Source organism: Podarcis pityusensis (genome assembly GCF_964106645.2).
Source record: "Podarcis pityusensis genome assembly, chromosome: 3".
NCBI lineage: Eukaryota > Metazoa > Chordata > Lepidosauria > Squamata > Lacertidae > Podarcis > Podarcis pityusensis.
The window spans coordinates 30860203-30879663 of record NC_138026.1 but is presented as its reverse complement, the minus strand read 5'-3'; the positions used below and the strand labels follow the sequence as shown (position 1 = coordinate 30879663).

General features: G+C 44.2%; 1 protein-coding gene across 2 annotated transcripts in view; it reads left to right on the top strand.

The window, feature by feature from the left end:
- The window catches only part of NBAS (NBAS subunit of NRZ tethering complex), a 195856-nt gene that overhangs the window by 174915 nt on the left and 1480 nt on the right, over nt 1-19461 (top strand). For both annotated transcript variants that reach the window (XM_080997879.1, XM_080997878.1), the window contains 3 exons: nt 5198-5337; nt 7953-8097; nt 13029-13157. In XM_080997879.1, the coding sequence (XP_080854005.1) occupies nt 5198-5337; nt 7953-8097; nt 13029-13157 (414 nt within the window). The remainder of the gene's footprint in view (nt 1-5197; nt 5338-7952; nt 8098-13028; nt 13158-19461) is intronic.

Sequence of the window (19461 nt, the reverse complement as noted above, 5' to 3'; positions counted from 1 at the left end):
CCTATTCTTTGACCTCAACTCTTCTGTCCTCAGGTTTGCAGATTATAGCTTTCTGCAAAAAAAATAAAAATTGGCTCCCTTAGGGAAATTTGAATGAACCCAGGAGCTCCACCAGTTTCCTGAACTAAATAGCCAGATATATATATTTATATATATATTTACCGTGGTAATTTCCAGATTGAATTTCCAGTAGTGAATACTTTTTAGAATGAAGGGGTGCATCTGCAGACTTGACAGGACAGACGCCACAACTGAATAACTTACACAGCGCCCTGATAGTATCAGAACACTCAGCAAAAAAAAAATCGGCACTATCCAAAAATCGCATTAGTATGTATTGCAAGCTCTGAAACTGATAGATACCAAATGTTGTATAAGTAATTCCATGGGCACTGAACAAAAATTGTCACTTTGTGTGCGCTGCAGAAGCTGAAGCCTCTGAGTGGGCAATGATTGTGGTCTAGCTGAGGTACTCGGAATAATTAATTCCTCTCCATAAATCTAGCACTTATCTAAGATACTAAAGAGGAACCTGAGCCGAGCTAATAATTTACCTACACTGCGTTTCCTCTCAGTGAAGTTGGAATAATAATTTATCAATCAGCGTCTTCCATTTGAAGTTAACCTCCTCTGGAGGAAGGAACCTCCACCACAGCTTCATGTTGCCATGCGCATCATAATTGCCTACATGGCTCAATAAAACCACGAGTGGATACTGAGGTGTAATTGAATCAGTGGGAGATTGCATTCAAGTTCACATCCCTATTTCATGTCACTGCAGCACAGCGTCTTAAGGTAAAGCGCATATCCCATTTCAAATTTTATTTATTTATTTTGAAAGCCCTTCTGCTGCAAATAAATCTGAATGTGGCGTTCCTTTTCAGCAGCGCTTCACCGCGACTGAGAATGTATTGTCGCAATAAGGGACTACTCTCAGGTGCCTTCTTTGCCATTCTGCATTTAATGATACATTAATTCACATTCACGTTTGCAGTCAAGGGCCTCAGAATATTTGTGAGACACTTACTTGTACACAGTGCCGCATGTATTAACGTGGATTTTGCTAGGGCATTAGTAAATCTTCTGCTCTGAGACTTTGTGGGTGAGTAATGGCAGGTAGTTTTGCAAGCATTCGACCAAAGAACATAGTTTCTCTAAACATCCAGTAATTCTATGAAAGGAAAATGCTCAGTTCCTACAAGTCCTAGACTACATCAGTATTATTTCTTAGCTCTCATTTCAGCCCGTTCCTGAGAATGCCAGTGCTTCTAATGAAAATAATTATTTTAGAAAGTTTCGCCATTTGTATATGGATTGTTGTGAGCTAGTGAACAAGGCTAAATTTGGTGGGGTAGGAATCTTGAACCTTTACTGAATCATCTCCTTTCTACTGAGTTGCTTACATGGAGGTTAGCTTCAGATTATCAGGTAAGTTAGTCACATCATATGAATTACCTAGTAAGCCTGCATTTTAAGAAAACTGACTTATTTCTTACCTTGAACCACCAGGGTTGGGTTCAGAAATCTATAGTGCTGAATATACACTGTATTTTCATACGAAGGAAAACATGCAAATGAAGGTTAATTGGCAGCTCAGTTGTTTATTTAATATTTGCTATGTTAATTTTTGTATTGCATTTATTCCTTTCTGCCTGGCGCAGAATATAATCACTTTGCTTGTATTATATATATATATTCATTGATATGCAGTAGTCATAAAATACCTGACAAGTTGAACCATTTCAGTTGCGTTTTGCCTTGGCACAGGAATGATTTCGATTTATGGTTTTTTGTTTTTTGTTTTAAGCCCGCTGTCTTTCCTTGATTTGAATTAATTACCAAACTAGTTTGCTGTATTTCACTAGTCTTGATATTTGTTTGTCCTCTTGGGTTATAATTTAAATTTAATTTACATTGTAATGATATTATCCCCTCCACTTACCTTGATGCCCCAGCCCTTTCCAAGAGATTATGCTACCTCTTCCCATTAGAATCTTAATAATGGGTAGGAATCTATTGATTACGTGACTAATTGATTTTATTTCATTTAAAAATATGTATATACTGCCCTTAAATTCTCATGATTTTACCCAGACTGTGAATCCCATTTAGTTATTTCCAAACACACCTAAATAATCAACTTTTAACAGTGCTTAGCACACACAAACACAAAACCGGAGTCATTCGTCTGCAGTTTGGCAGGTTTCTTACCTGGGGACACAGTTTTCAGACTAATTCTCCACAAACTGCGAAAGGATAAATGGCTCCTTTTCTATCCACTCAAAACTATGACACCTTCCCTTGTGGGGAAAACAGTGCTTCCACCCTCATGAAACTAGTTCATGCCCTCATGTGGAGAGCCAGTGTGTTGTGGTGGTTAAGAGCAATAGACTTGTAATCTGGGGAACTCGGTTCGCGTCTCCGCTCCTCCACATGCAGCTGCTGGGTGACCTTGGGCTAGTCACACTTCTTTGAAGTCTCTCAGCCCCACTCACCTCACAGAGTGTTTGTTGTGGAGGAGGAAGGGAAAAGTGATTATTAGCTGCTTTGAGACTCCTTCAGGTAGTGATAAAGCAAGATATCAAATCCAAACTCTTCTTCTTCTTTTTCTCAGAAGGAGCAAGCTTGTCTACAAATGCCATTTAATTCTGTCCCCCCCCCCCCAGTAAATAGTTTTTGAAAATGTTGCGTTCTAGAGCTATCCAGGACAAGACCCCCCCCGGATCTATTTGTCTCAAATTTGGCAGACTTTATCTCCACTAGAAGGGCTAGCATGCCTGTTAATTTCATCCGCTTCTGCCAAAGAAGGGGAAATGAAGTTATAACCATTTTTAGTTTCCCCAATACAGAAGGGGAGAGGGGAGCAAGAAGACAGAGAGAAAGTGGTTTTGGATAGCTCCAGAAACTGGTCTGGTAACCCATATAGTGCCTCAGAGAGAAGGTGGCCTGTTTTCTGAAGCACCAAATTGAGGTCCATACTGAAACTTGGGGTCATTGCACACCTATACAGTGGTACCTCGGGTTAAGTACTTAATTCGTTCCAGAGGTACGTTCTTAACCTGAAACTGTTCTTAACCTGAAGCACCACTTTAGCTAATGGGGCCTCACGCTGCCGCCGCACGATTTCTGTTCTCATCCTGAAGCAAAGTTCTTAACCCGAGGTACTATTTCTGGGTTAGCAGAGTCTGTAACCTGAAGTGTATGTAACCTGAGGTACCACTGTAATATTTATTCTCAAAGTGCATGGGGCATAAGTTTTTAAATAGCACTTTATTATGAAACTGTAGCATTAATCTGTCTTTGAACTCCCATTCCTTCAAAACTTGAACCTAGTTTCCCCCCATCTTCTGTTTTATCTCATTTTGTGTCTAGTTCTCATCCCTGCACTGCTTTTTAAAAGATTGCTTCAGTTAAGGAGTCTTACAGTTAGCACTGAAATATTGTGCTAGTCCGGGGGGGGGGGAGGTTACCGGGAGGCGAGGTCAGGGTCCTGGGTCGAGGGTTGGTAGACTGTCCTCCACGGGCGAAGGTAGGACCAAGGTGAGGAGCTGGACAAGGACAGGAACTCTGGAGGAACAGGACTGGATGCTGGCCAAAACAGCTCTTCAACGACGTTGCTCCCGCAACCTGGGACCGGGCTGACTGGCCGTTATCTTCTCTGAGGCCAGAGGCGGTCCCGGCCCCCAGGAGACCCGCCTCTCCTGGCCTTAAGGCGAGCACACCTCCTGGGAGAAACCAGTTCCCTCCGCCTCTCTGCCCTGAGCCTCTGCAGCTCAGGAGAGGCTGAAGGGTTACTGGACCCAGGGGAAGACTCACCTTCCCCTGACAGGGCTGGGAGAGGCGCACCTGTAGGCACTGTGTCTTCAATCACCCCCGGAGCCAGAGAGGATTCACCTGGTGCCTGCTCCTGAGGATCCGGCACAGGTGCAGGTGCTTCAGATCCAAGGCCCTGCCCCAGCTCAGCCGGCCCTGGAGGCGGGGACTCCTGTGCAGGCTGGGGTTCCTCTGGTTCGGCCTCTGAATCGGATTCCCAGGCCATCACAAATATACTTCAATTTATTTTAAAGATGTTGGGTTGTTTTTTTTAATGTTCATTTAGTGCAACTTGACTTTTTGGGGGTTTCTATATAGATGGACTATAGAGTTATTCTGCAATGTTTCTTGTAGCAGAATAATATCAAATTGCTCAAAACAGTTCATCAGCTGTTTATTATTCTGCTTTGAACGCCAGCCTGCTATGTTCGTTGACATCAGTTTTAGCCCCAATTCCTTTAAGGTTCTGTACTTGTCGCTTCCACTTTGTCCAGGTACCAAATTTCTTCTTTTAAAAAAATGCTTCCATTCCTCTTATCAGTGGGAACCCATTCAACGGTGTTAGTATACTTTTTGATTCTCGGGAGAGGACTATCTATTTCATTTAGAGCTAATTTCCAATAGCTCAGCCAGGAATTTGTAGTTTTCTGGATTGTCCCTCACCGTATCATATTCCAAGGGGGATTGAGTTTGCAGCTCTGCATCTATACATTTAAAAATTCCTCTGGTAGCCCTCTTTTTAACTACACATTTTGGAGAAACAGCTAGTGGGCAAACGGCTTGATTCTCAGTTGTTTCACCAATGTTTTGTTGTCCATTTGATTATTGACATAAACCCCCAAAATGTATTTTCTACAGTTAAGTTTTTACCTCTGTCTTCAGTACATTTTATTTTATTTTATTGCTATGGCTAGTGGCTGATGCAAGTAAAGATTCTTCTGATTCTGATAGATGGTACTTCAGTATCAAAGCATAAGATCTTTTAAGATATAATGTTACAGTACAAATGTTTCATTTCATATACAGTAATCTGCATTGGTAAAGTATAATAAATTTTGTTTGTCTAGGGAATTCAAGGAGGTGGGGGAATCATTTGTACTATTCCATTAATTTGCTTGCACGGGTTTAATGTTGTTTGGAGACCATAACTCCTAGTAATTTCATATTATCTCTGTCTTTCTGTGTGTTCAGCATACATAATTGCAGATGAGACTGAATAAAATGTTTCCTAGGAAAATCCCGTTGACTGCTTCTGTATTGTTTCAAATGTGACTTCAGTGCCATATAGGAATATTATCATATTTATTGCTGAAAATAGTCGGCTCATTAATCTGAACCCCAACAAACCCTACACTTAACGTGCTTCATTCTCTCAATTCCTTAGGTGGAAATAACTGATATTGAAAATGAAGAAAAGAGGTACAGCCTTTTCCTCAAACTTTTGGGATCTAGTAAGGATCATGGAGAATTCCAGCATTTAGTCATGCTCCTGCAAGCCTGGCCACCTATGAAAAGTGCAAATGTGTAAGTATTTGCTCACAGAACCTTAGAATTGTAGAGTTGGAAGGGATCCTGAGGATCATCTAGTTCAGTGGTGGCAAACCTTTTGGAGACCAAGTGCCCAAACTGCAACCCAAAACCCACCAATTTACTGCAAAGTGCCAACCAGGCAATTAAATATGGGATAATAATGATACGGGCTCTTGGGTAACCCATAAGGGAAAAGGAGCAGTTGTTTATTAGGTTGGCGGTTCGAATCCCCGTGACGGGGTGAGCTCCCGTTGCTCAGTCCCTGCTCCTGCCAACCTAGCAGTTCGAAAGCACATCAAAGTACAAGTAGATAAACAGGCACCACTCTGGTGGGAAGGTAAACGCCGTTTCCGTGTGCTGCTGTGGTTCGCCAGAAGCGGCTTAGTCATGCTGGCCACATGACCCGGAAGCTATACGCCGGCTCCCTCGGCCAATAAAGCGAGATGAGTGCCGCAACCCCAGAGTCGGCCACGACTGGACCTAATGGTCAGGGGTACCTTTACCTTTACCTTAGTCCCCACAAGAAGCCTGTGAGGTAGGTGAGGCTGAGAGGCAGTGGTCACCCAGGTAAGCTTCATGACCTGAACCCAGGTCTTCCCAGGTGCTAGCCAGCCCTTCGCTTTCGGTTTATCCCACCCCAGGTTCCGGCTTGCAGGCCCTACCGCCAACCTTCCAAGGTCTGACAAGGGTGACCTGCAGCTGGGAAGGCGCAAACCGGAGCGGATCCCTGTCTAGGCCCGTCCTGGCACAGCAGAGGCGGCGGCAGCTGCAGGCCCCGACATGGCCCCAAGGAACGTGGTGCCGCTTCGTCTCCCAACTTTCCCTGTCGCCCAACCCCATGGAGTCCCGGGCTCCCTTCTTGCGAAACTCGCCTCAGAGGGGGAGGTCAGAAGCATGAGCTGGGCAGGAGGAGGAGTTATGGACGTCACTTGCCTTGTAGGCCGGGTCGCGGTGAAGACAAGCCTACCGCCCTCTTGCAGGGGTGGGTGGGGAAGAGGCTCCTGTCTGGTCACCAACAGGCCCGCCTTTCTCAGCATGCAGCTGCCAGGCTTTACTTGCGAGTAGGAGAATGCTGGTCTCCGGGTCAGCAGGCCGCGAGTCGTGGTATTGGAAGGAGTCCGGTGGGTCATCCAGAAACGGCACTGATGGGGCGATGGCGCACGTGCCCAGAGAGAGGGCTCTGTGTGCCCACTCTGGCACGCATGCCATAGGTTTGCCACCACTGAGTCTAGTCCAACCCCCTGCAATGCAGGAATATGCAGTTGTCCCATATGGGAATCAAACCTGCAACCTTGGCATTATCAGCACTGTGCTCTAACGAACTGAGCTATTCAGGCACACACACATTTCCATGAGTTAAATATTAATCCTCTTTTTTAAAACAATAGTATGTATTACGGTTCTAAAATGGCCCAAGAAACTAATTCCTGCAGCAGTTGGCATCTGAGATAGTACAACACCACTGTGCTAAGTGCCTTACTCAGAGCTAACTAATCTGGAAAGCTGTTGTTTTATCTCTGTGAGGACTTAAGTGTTCCTCTTCAGTAATCATTTTATGTTGAGTGCATTCACCAGTAATTTGCCTGTGGAAAAATTGCTTATGGATGCTGATGGATTCGATGCTGGAGATGGAGAACTCTGTACCTCCTTAGTCGTTCCTTCCATTCCAGACAAAATTCTATGTTGTTCACTTTTCATATTGTGATCCCACATGGACCCATTTCACCTGTATGTGGCTCGGTAGACACAAAGCCAGCACATCATACCATTGTAAGGAAAGCAGATGTGTGTGATTCAGTCTTCATAATGCAGCGATCTGCCTCTACGAATGCCACCGCTTTTTATGTGGCATATAAAAATCTTCCTCTTCCTGTGCGTGCGCACATTCATTCATAGTCTTTGTTCTCGGTTTATAAACTTTGCTTTTAGCTGGAAAAATAGAGCAGTAATTTCTATTCATTCTGATCTCGCAGAACTTTTGATTAAGCCTTCAGAGGGACACCGGAAGCTGCATTCTGCTGAGCCAGTGGATAGCTCAGTTGGTTAAGGCGCGGTGCTTAGGTTGCAGGTTTGATTCCCGTAAGGGACAGCTGCATATTCCTGAATTGCAGGGGTTGGACTAGATGATCCTCAGGGTCCCTTCCAACTCTACGATTCTGTGATTAAACTACACTACCTGGCAGCAGCTCTCCAGGGTTCCAGAGAGGGATCGTTTCCAGCCCTTGCTAGAGATGTCAGGGGTCGAACCTGGGACATTTTGCATGTAAAGCAGATGCTCTAGAGAGAAAGAGGGAGAGAGATGCATAAATATGGTGATACCCTATGGGGCCAAACAGATATATTTCTCTTCCATTTGGGTGTTTGCCTTCCTAGATTGGAAGGAGAGACTTCCCCTCATGGCAACTGGCCCCACCTCTGTATTATTGATGGCTGCAAAGCAAGGATTCTTTCCACTTTGCAAAGATCTTGATTCTTTTTCTTTTGGATCTGTTATACATTGTCAAATTGTGCTCTTCGGTTTATATTGCTAAGCAGATGGCTGTGGTACGTACATGTTTGCTTGCTTGATCAGTTTGCTTTCAAGAAACGTCTTTTTTCTCACATTTTAGAGCATGCCCTAGTAATAACCCTTGGGTAAAACTGGGAACCGTGATGCTTACAACAAGCCCGCAGGACCAGAAAGAGAATGCAGGGAATGAAATTTTGAAAATCTGCCGCTCTTTATATGAGACAAAGCATGCGCTCTCCACAGAGGTGAGTTTGTTTTCTTAAAGAATCCTAGCAAGAGATGAGCCTGTTTGCATGTGTAGCAAATTCATCGGTGGCTGTGTTTGCTGTCAACGTTCTGCTTGCGAACATCACAGAGGCATCTGATTGGCCAATGTGGGGAGTGCACCTGATCCAGCAGGGCTCTTTTCTTCATCGGCATAGGAATGTATTTGTAAGCAAGTACAGTAGTACCTCTGGTTAAGTACTTAATTCGTTCCAGAGGTCCGTTCTTAACCTGAAAGTGTTCTTAACCTGAAGCACCACTTTAGCTAATGGGGCCTCCCACTGCCGCCAGAGCACGATTTCTGTTCTCATCCTGAAGCAAAGTTCTTAACCCGAGGTACTATTTCTGGGTTAGCAGAGTCTGTAACCTGAAGCATATGTAACCTGAAGCGTATGTAACCCGAGGTACCACTGTACTGAAATAAGTTTGCCTTAACTGCAAACTCCTTCCATGCAGGCAAAGCACTATTTCCTCCGTTCATCAGGCATTTTTGCTTTCTAACACCCATTCGTTTTCACTGGGCTTTGCTCCTCATACACAACCCACTCACTAACAGATGGAGCTCCTTCAGGGTGCGCGCCAGCCAGCCATACATCCTTTTGGGAAAGTATAAGTTAAATTTTCTTCCCATTGTTTCCCCCACCCCAACTGACAATCAGTATCACATAGTTCCTGGTGACTACTGAGCCTACTCAACCCTCAATGGGCCGTTTGAGAGAGCGAGGTCCCTCCTTTATTGAGGTTTTTCGTTGTTTGGGTTTTCTTTCTAAGATTTTCTTTTTGTACCGCTTCTGCTTGCTAATACCTCCCTCTTGTTCCTTGGTGGCCCCGTTTTGACTCTTATTTCCCCCAGCACAAGGATTTTGAGTTTACAGTTAGAAGGAAGAGTTGTTCATGGCGTCTCCTACTGTGATGTTGAAGGTATTCAGCAACCCATTTTCAAGTTAAGCAAGCCTATGCCAAACATAGGTGGGGAAGGCAAAACAGAGCTGCAACATTTTGGGATTTGGCTGTTTGTGTCCCATGAGTGTTTTGGTGCTTCTTTATCAAGTGAATGGTCTAAATCTTTCATTCACCAGCTGTACTCTCAGGTGAACACCTGCACTGGAACAACAAGTGAATAGGGTGACTGAAAGTACTAGTTAAATTTAAAGTCATTTAATTTAGTTTTCTAGTCTTTTCAAAGTTGCATCTTTTCCACTTCATTTTTGGTGAAAAGCAACAACAAAAGCGTTACAGAGCACAGGACGAAACAGTGAATATTGTATTTCTCTAACACTGAGCGTTATCTGTATTTTCACACAATGCATGTCTTGGAACTGCAATTTCTTGGAAGTCCAATTTATTGCCATGGGCACAATGTTTGCAAAAATAAATGCTGATGGCTGTTAGAATGCAAAGCCTGGGTGAAGCAGCAGTTTTATAGCGTCAGTAACATTTTATATCTGCAAACCCATCAAAACCTTAAGTGAGGAAGCATCATCATAAGAGGCTTGACAGAACAATAAAATTTCTTTCAAAAGAACCCCGAAGATTCTAGTTCCTAGAGCCTGGCCAGCATGGGGGGTGGGATAGGTAACTAAAGCACAGTAGCAAAGAGCTACAAGAAATACACTCAGAGCAGTTTCAGCGATGCATCTAAAACAGTGGTGACATGGACTGGTGGAGGCATAACACTGTGTCCCATTTAGCAGTGGCTAACAGACAGGGAGCCAAACACGGGAGCATCCTTCCTGGAGCACAGTCCCCTCCTGCTTACTCATAGTTGAGCCGCTAAGATTGTTTGGGCTGCTCTTAAACTGTGATATAGACTAACCCAAGAAATGTGATTATCCTAAATTTGCATGATTTAGCTACTGCCCATTTCGGGAGCCAGCCAAGCACACAGTCGGCATTATGAATACTTCCTTTTTATTATTTTATCTAGAAAAATGTAGAAACCACTTCATCATAAGATGTGTCCATAGATAATTATCAGTAAAAGCACAGGTAAAAGCAGCAGAACTTTAAAAGCAAGTATGCGTAAGTAGGTAAACTTGCTGAAATAAAAATAAAGCTTTCTGCAAGTGTCTAAAACAATAGCCTTGTTCACACAACACAGGAATACTAACTATGGCTTACCAGGATGACACAAATGTATGGGATCCCAGAAAAGGAGTCCCAACCACTTTGCTTCTTCCTATTTTTTTTTCTATTTCCACCCCCCCCCCCCCCACACACACCATGTTATGCTAAGCCAAGGTCTAAGTTAGTGTATTGTCAAGACCTGGACTTGTGCTTAACAAGGAGAGAGAGATTAACCATGAGATATAGCAACACAGGACTGAAAAGAGCCAGGAGCAAAGTGGTTGTGAGAGGCTTTACAGAAGCGCACATGTTTGAATCTAGGCCTGAAGCCTGAAGCCACCAGTGACTCAGCAACCTTGCCCAGCCACCCCAAATGATTTTTAAATGTATAGTTCCGTGTAAGTGTCTATAATTCATGTATAGTGAATGTGGATCCCAGTACATTGGATAACCAACAGCTAAATCCATATTTTTCTTGCTCCATGTGATTAGGAAGTATTCCGGCAATACCATTGAGTTACTATGGCTTTATTGAATTGCATTAATTGTTTGGATTTAATTCACTCTTTGCTTTATATGCTATCAGGTTTTAAATTAATAGCGATTGCAATGGTTATTGTTTTTCAATGCTCTTTTGGGCCGCTTTGAGCTCAACATTTTCACATTTGCATTCTGAACACAAATACAAATATTAAATCAAATAAACTCAACAACTTAGCCTGGCATGTGAACCAGGCCAGTATAGTGAGGGTGCAGGAAGTTCTAAAGAACAGATCTCTGTCACACAGCAGTATTGGCTTCTGACAACTTCTTGTTTTTATTCCAGTCTCACTCCACAAGGAAATAAGTATTTAGATGCTGTCTAGTTTCTGGCCTTCCTGTCCATTTCCATTTAAATGTGAATAGGTATTGGTAGTAGATAGAAGTAGGGCTGCTCAGCTCTGGTTCAATAATTATTATTATTATTAATTTATATCCCGCCCTCCCCAGCTGAAGCCGGGCTCAGAGCGGCTAAAAACAGTAAAATGATACAACATTCTAAAATCATTTCATTACAAAATCAGTTCAAATCAGATTAATGGCAACCATTGGGCTACAGTTCTGTGAGGATTTCCAAAGGAGGGGGTCAGGCTGTGCCTTGGCCAAAGGCCTGGTGGAACAGCTCTGTCTTGCAGGCCCTGCGGAAAGATGTCAAGTCCCACAGGGCCCTAGTCTCTTGTGACAGAGCGTTCCACCAGATTGGAGCCACAGCCCAAAAAGCGCTGGCTCTGGTTGAGGCCAGCCTAACCTCTCTGTGGCCTGGGACCTCCAAGATGTTATTGTTTGAAGACCATAAGGTCCTCCGTGAGACATACCAGGAGAGGCGGTCCCATAGGTACGAGGGTCCTAAGCTCGTTCTTGACTTGTCCACCTGCAAGTGGGCCCAGAACTGACCTCATTGCCAAGATGGGGCTTCTAAAAAGTTTTTTTTACGTAAGCTTGCGTTTGGATGTCCCAGTAAATCGTGGTTGAATCCTAGTGGTTTTGCAATTTTTTCTCAGATACATTAGCATTCCTGCCTGTGGTTGCAGAGGTGAGATGACAGGTGTACACTAAAGAGCTTTGGTAAAGGTAAAGGGACCCCTGACCATTAGGTCCAGTCGTGGCCAACTCTGGAGTTGCGGCGCTCATCTCGCTTTATTGGCCGAGGGAGCCGGTGTACAGCTTCCGGGTCATGTGGCCAGCATGACTAAGCCGCTTCTGGCAAACCAGAGCTGAGCACGGAAACGCCGTTTACCTTCCCGCCGGAGTGGCACCTATTTATCTACTTGTACTTTGACATGCTTTCGAACTGCTAGGTTGGCAGGAGCAGGGACCGAGCAACAGGAGCTCACCCCGTCGCGGGGATTCAAACCACCGACCTTCTGATCGGCAAGTCCTAGGCTCTGTGGTTTAACCCACAGCTGAAGAGCTTTACAACACCATAAAAGGACATTTTGCAACAGCATAACGAAGAATTAAACTTTGGCATATGTTACAGCCCCAGTGGCCATCCCTTGGCTTGTTGGGGGGACAAAGCAGCGCAAGGTGTCCAGAGGAGGAGCTGCTGAGGCTCAAAACCACAGGGTCTTTTCTTTCCCAGCAGAAAGGGAAGAGGCGTTCAGTGGGAGGGACAGGGCAAGGGAGGAAGCAAGGATGCTGCAACCAGTTACCTGACATAGAAACAGCACAATCTCCTCACATCTCAGGCTGCTGCGTTCTTCATTTCCCAACAGGAGGAGGACGTGGCGGCGAAAGAATGGCCAGCCACTAGCTGTGGAAGATGTGGGGGAATTTTGGCTCTCCAGATGTTTCTGAACTACAACTCCCACCATCCTTAGCTATTGGCCATGCTTGTTAGGGCAAACGAGAGCTGTAGTTCAGTAACATCTGGAAGGCCAAAAGTTCCCCAGTCCTGGACTGTAGCATATACGTGCTCTCAAGTCAAGAAGAAGCAGCTCTTAGTCAAACTATGAAACTCTCTTTAATGTCTGGCTGCCTCCTCTCTTGATGTGCACAGGCGATGTAAGTGATTTGATTCTTCTCTGTGCAGATCACATAATAGGAATCCCCAGGTTGCCTTTTATCTACAGTGCAGCAGGCAATCTCTTTTACTCGATTTATTCTTTAAACGTCTCAGGCTTAATTTCCACTGGAGAGTTTCCTCCTTTCTTCCCCCACCCCCCACCCCCAAGTTTGTTTTAAAATGTTTGACTTTCATTTTACACTTGACGCAAGGTTGCCTTGAACTCGAGTTCGAGTTGCGTCCCTTTGTTCCCATTCCTTCTGATGCCTGACTACGCAAGATTTCCTTTGCTTTTTTCAGTGCATAAAAGATCTCTGTTTGCTGCTCCTCGACCAGTCCCTTCTGCTGCCGTCCCTGAAGCTGCTTCTGGAAAGCAGAGATCAAGATCTTCACTCTGTGGCACTGGAGCAGATAACGGCTATTGCTAAGGTATGAACAGCTGAATTAACCATCCTTCCTCGTTTCAGGTAATAAATTAGCTCTTTTATCTTCATGCAGGAAACCAGGCCCCTTGAGACTGTTACCGTTACTATGACTTTCGAAAGCTTTTGTGTCTGCGATCTGCAGAACCATAGGGTTAGGCCGCTCTCTTTATGTGCTCAAGGTGATTAAAACTAACAATCTTTTATCATCATCACCGTCATCATCATCATTATTATTTTATGTTATCTGCCCAACCAGTTATATAGCAAAATAACAAAAGACCTTCGTGGCTGCTTCATGCTTCGGTTGCTTGGTTGTTTTATGCGTAAGCCATTAACGCTCTATAAACATGAATATCTTGAAGTATATATAGCGGTTTTGTCTGTAGTTGTTCCCTGTGGATGTGGCAGAAGTATTTGGCTAATGCAAATGTTAATGCTACTGCTGTCTGAAATGAAAATTCTGAGATAACAAAATATCATATATATATATATATATATATATATATATATATATATATGTCGTCCATAAGAATCCAAAAGAAGCTAAGAAAGCCTAAAAGAAGGGTTAGGAATATCAGACAAGAGTGAAAGGGTGCAAAAGGCTAGTCTATATAAGATCACAGATAACAGTCTACAGAGCACTCCAGTACGAGTGCCCATTATATCTAGTTTGTGGCACAGGTCATCATCCATCAAATCTTGAGGGCTGCGGTGTAGTATGTTTACATGGTGCCCAGGATGCACAGCTGTGCATGCTGGGGGTGGGGGTGGGGGCCCTGGAGGGCGAACAGAGCCTACTACACGCCATCTCACCACCAATGCCGATAGAGCAACACCATCCCTGAGCTACTTTGCGAAGCCTCCCAAAGTGGTCCAGGGCCCTGCGCCACCTTGCGAGGCTGAGATCTTACCAGATTCCCTGCCCTAAACAGCCTTGGCGAAGGAAGAGAATTGATGCTAGCTCAGCCGTTAGGAAAGGTGAGCTGAACCCTCTCTGCAAGAAAGTGGGAGCGTTCCCTATGCCAATTTAAGCGTTTGGTTGTTTTTGTGGTTTTGTGGTTTTCTTTCGCAAACTCAACCCCTATTTACATTAAACAGGAGAATCGTAAGTAGCATCTGGAAAGGCAAATCAGAGCCTATTGATTTCCCCGACACAGAGCTAGCACATCTTACAAACACGGCTATGGGAGAGGAAATGCAGTGCTCGCTTGCTGATCCAATGTATTATTTAGCCATTCGTTGCATGATGCTGACAGCTTTATGGATGTTTACATTTAAAAGGATGATGCTGGAAAGTGCTGATGCTGGGGATTCGACAGCTTTTGCCTGCAATAAAAGGACCAGCTCCTTTCCCAGGCTTGTCTGAAATTGCAGAATCCTTGTGTTGTTGCCTAAACTTCTGCAAACTGCCAATTTCATCTTTTCCCCCTCATCAGAAATAAGTAGGCCTTCTTCAACAATGAATATTGCAAATGAATAATTGAAATAACTCTAGTGTTGCCTGTTTAAGTGGTTTGTGGTACTGGGATCTAATGTTTGCTTTTAAGAATTGTTTGTCTCTAGGAAAAGACGTACTGGTTTTGCATTTTTATTTTGTTTTTTGAACTTTGATGTGTGAGCGGGAAAAGTTTTAAGACTGATAATATTTCTTTGAGTAATGCTGTGTGGCTTCCAAATTACATATTTAACCCTTCAGACAAGTATTACTTTTCACATTTTGTCCCAATACTACTACTACTACTAATAATAATATTTATCAATTTCTAATATTCATAGGAAATGAGATCATTTTCACCATAGATGGTGCTAGGCAGTTTACAGTACAATTAATAAAACAATCCGTCAATCAAAATAATATGTTTAAAGCAAACAAGAACCACAGATAGAAGTGTTCAGTCAATAGACATCATGATACAACTTACCTAAAATACTTGCTGTAATAGAAATCTCGTCAAGCACCTGCAGTTTAATAGGGAGGAGGCCTAGCCAATCTCAAATGGGAGCGAGTTTCACAGAATCAGGCCCACAATACTAAATGCTCAGCTTCCGGTAGTTACCAGCAATGCTTCTGTGCTGTGGGGGACCCCTAACAGGGACTCCCCCAGTGAGCTAACAGATTGGGCAGGGATATAAGGATCAGACATGCCTTATGGTATCCTGGACCCAAATAAAATGAGAACCTTGAACTTTACCTTGTGAGATATAATAATTATTATTTTATTCATTCATTCATTCATTCATTCCCCACCCATCTGGTTGGGTTTCCCCAGCCACTCTGGGTGGCTTCCAATAGAATATTAAAAATACGATCAAACATTAAAAACTTCCCTAAACAGGGCTGCCTTCAGATGTCTTCTAAAAGTCAGCTAGTTGTTTATTTCCTTGACATCTGATGGGAGGGCGTACCACAAGGCAGGCGCCACCACCAAGAAGGCCCTCTGCCTGCTTCCCTTCTTGCAGTGAGGGAACTGCCAGAAGGCCCTCAGAGCTGGACCTCAGTGTCCAGGCTGAATGATGGGGGTGGAGATGGGTGTGAGCTTTCTGCTCACAGAAGGGTTGGCAACAGAAGACCCCTGTGCACAGAGCCTATTGCACACAGGAGAGGTGAGGGATGATGTGAATGGAGGCTGGATCATGCCCTATGTCTTTATTAAGCATTATCTCTTACTTCCATCCATCTTTTGTAGCTTCTGCAGAGCGCTGTTTCTACACAAAAGATCTGAAAGAAAAACAAAACTTTTAAACACCCTTTTTCATCTCAAGCTAACAAAAAAACAAAACAAAAAATCGTTGCTGGCAATGGGCCACTTCTCATAGTATTTTATATTCATTGCCAGAGTATTGAAGGTTACGTTTGACACAGTTGGCTTGTTTTCCAATCAAATTTATAAATATAAAACACTAAAGGAGAACATTTGGAAAATGAAAATGAGCTTTAGCTGCGGATTTCTTATACTGATCCTATGTTAATAAGCTAAATAACAATTACATAGTTCTCCAACTTAATTCTTTTTCTCCTGCATGGGCAGTGGTTTCGGAGCAAACAGCTTTAGCCCAGTTCTTTCTTTGGGAAGCTTTTCAGTTTTTCAATAATGCCTTTGTCCTTAAGCCTCGCCTTTTCGCTGCTTCGGAAACAGATTTAGCTCTGTGTGAGTTTTTCGCATTCACCTGGCTAAATAAATGAGCATCAATTATAGCCCAAAACATTTCCTTCCTGCTGTGCAGAAACATACCTCGCGTGGTGTTGCGGTGGGCACAACATATGTGTAGTGCTCTTGGGTCAAGGCCACCTGAAACTGCAGATCCCTGGCACAATCGTGTGCTTTCAGCATTTAATGGGATTTTGTTGTTGTTTAGCTTGTTATAGTCCTTAGCGTTTGCATTGTGTAAGTCTATAAAATCAAACTTAAGGTGAGTGGCGGCTTTCCTATTAATAATCTTAAAAGTTAAGTATTAAAAGATTGGCCCTCAAGACACCTTGAAAAGAAGCTGAAAAGAAGTGGGGGAAATACCATGTGACTCATAATGTTCTAATACCTTTGCATAAAAAGGTAAAGGACCCCAACAGTTAAGTCCAGTCGTGACCGACTCTGGGGTTGCGGCGCTCATCTCGCTTTACTGGCCGAGGGAGCCAACGTTTGCCCGCAGACAGTTTTTCTGGGTCATGTGGCCAGCATGACTAAGCCGCTTCTGGCGAACCAGAGCAGCGCACGGAAATGCTGTTTACCTTCCCGCCGGAGTGGTACCTATTTATCTACTTGCACTTTGACGTGCTTTTGAACTGCTAGGTTGGCAAAATACCTTTGCATATTTGGCCCTTATTTTGCATTTCTGTTCAGCGTGCCTTCCCTACCTCTGCAGCAATGGGGAACCTCTAGCTCTTGGGCTTAACTGGGCATTTCTTCCCTGGTTGACCTGCAGCATGGTTTGACTCAAGCCACACCCACCTGCTGATCAGCTGGTGTCATACGACATCAGGCATGGGACTGGTAAACCTGCAGGGCCAAATGGTAAAGGAAGCATTATGAGCACACTACAGGTCTGCTCCCAATTCGTCATTCTCAGCCACTGGTAGAATCCAATGTTAGTTTCTAATTGGACACCTTTTTTCATTGCTCTGTGATGACAGAAAAAGGTGCCCAATTTGACAGGTGCCAAGCAAGACACTAAGGGTCCTTAGGTCCCTCTTTTCCAGCTGCAGCCCTCCAGCCAGATCAGCTTCTTTTCCCTTGTCTTAAAGGGCTATTTGCTTGTTTTCCTTTGGTAGCTGCATCAACTAAGAGGCAGGTTGCACATTACATTTGCCAGACAAGAGCAGCCCGCCTCTTGCCTGCTGAGAATTTTTTAGGCTCCCCTACTGACAAAAAGCAGAGGAAGCTGGAGAGGACTGCAGTCACAGAGAGAGAAAGAGGAGCTTCTGGCTGGTCTGTTATTGTTTAGCTCTCTCCTTGGCAGTTAATCTTCCCCAAGGAGTTGAGAGATGGATAAGCAGAAATTATCCACTGGGGAGAGAAATGGGCAAAAACCAATAGTGAATCGGCCAGACACTCCTCTTGCCTGCATGTTTAATTGAGAACTCCTCTGGTTTTCTCCACCTGTCTTTAGTGCAGGCTTCAGAATTATCAAACATCAGAGCCCAGACAGCACATGAATCCAGGATTCCAGTACATTGGCATTCATCTGCTTTTCTTCGCCTTCCTGAAACAAAACTATAATTCCATGCGATATTAGGGGTTTGTTGGGATCATTCCTTCAAATAAGCAAATACGTTGGCACCTCTTCTCTCGGAGTGTCTGTATTTATTCATTTTTAAAATTCAGGATTCAGGGATCAGAATGCACTCCTAACTCCACTTACTCAGGAGTAAGCATCACTGCATTCAACAGGGCTTCCTTCTGAGTAGACATAGTTAGGTTTGTGCTGTTAGCATTTGTGGGCACAGTTCGCAAACCTGGGAAACGCTGTCCCCTCTACTATCATGTAGCTTTCAGATTTTCAGTGGATGAAAAGTTAGTGAAGCAAAAGAATAACCTTGGCATTCAGTCTGAAAAAAACAAATAAGAGGACAAAATGAGATTTGGTTTGATGTGACTTTACCAAAATGAAAGCTCAGAGTGTGGGGCCCTTCCTGGGGGCGCCAATGAATAACTTTGCAGGCACCAGTAGGCATTATGCAGCTACTAAAAAGCTAAATAAAAGGTAAATGACCCCTGGACGGCTAAGTCCAGTGAAAGGCCACTATGGGGTACAGTGCTCATCTCGCTTCAGGCCGAGGGAGCCAGCTTTTGTCCACAGACAGCTTTCTGGGTCATGTGGCCAGCATGACTAAACCACTTCTGGTGCATGGAGGACCGTGACAAGTGCCAGAGCACACAGAAACACCATTTGCCTCCCCACCATGGCGGTACCTATTTATCTGCTTGCACTGGTATGCTTTTGAACTGCTAGGTTGACAGGAGCTGGGACAGAGCAACGGGAGCTCACCCCATCGCAGGGATTCAAACCACTAATCTTCTGATCGGACAAGTCCAAGAGGTTCAGTGGTTCAGACCACAGTGCCACCTGTGCAGCTATGCAGCTACTATGCTGTACTTAAAGTGGAATTAGCCTGTTTCTTTTGTACAAAGTATTCATAATGAACCTTACTTACTTGTAGAATCATAGAATTGTAGAGTTGGAAGTGATCCCAGGGTCATCTAGTCCAACCCCTGAACTGCAAGAATCTCAGCTGAAGCATCCATGAGAGATGACCATCCAACTTCTTCTAAAAACCTCCCAGGAAGGAGACTCCACAACTTCCCGAGGGAGACCATTCCACTGTCAAACTGTCAGAAAGTTCTTCCTGATGTTTAGTCGGAATCTCCTTTCTCGTAACTTGAGGCCATTGGTTAGAGTCCTACCCTCCAGAGCAGGAGAAAACAAGCTTGTTCCCTCTTCCATAGGACAGCCCTTGAGGTCCATCTGATTTGGTGATGACTGTGGTTTGAAGGCTGGGATTCAGGCCATTTTGCAGTAGCTCAAGGGGGAGACTGGCAATATCTCCCTCCCATTCAGAGGCTGCCCTCCCTGCTGAGCAAGTGTTGCTCAGGCATCCGGCTGCTGGGCTGGAGCCCACTCTGTGTTATACACTGAACCATTGAAATAAGACAAGCTGTAATTCTAAATAATTTTCACTGCGGAGTCATCGTGGACCATCGAAGCATTTCTGGCAACTGTGGGGGACCACAGGACATTTCGGCTGCTGCCACCTGAATAATTCTTCCTGCTGTGGCAGTCATCAGAATACAGAAAGTGGCCACACACTGAGT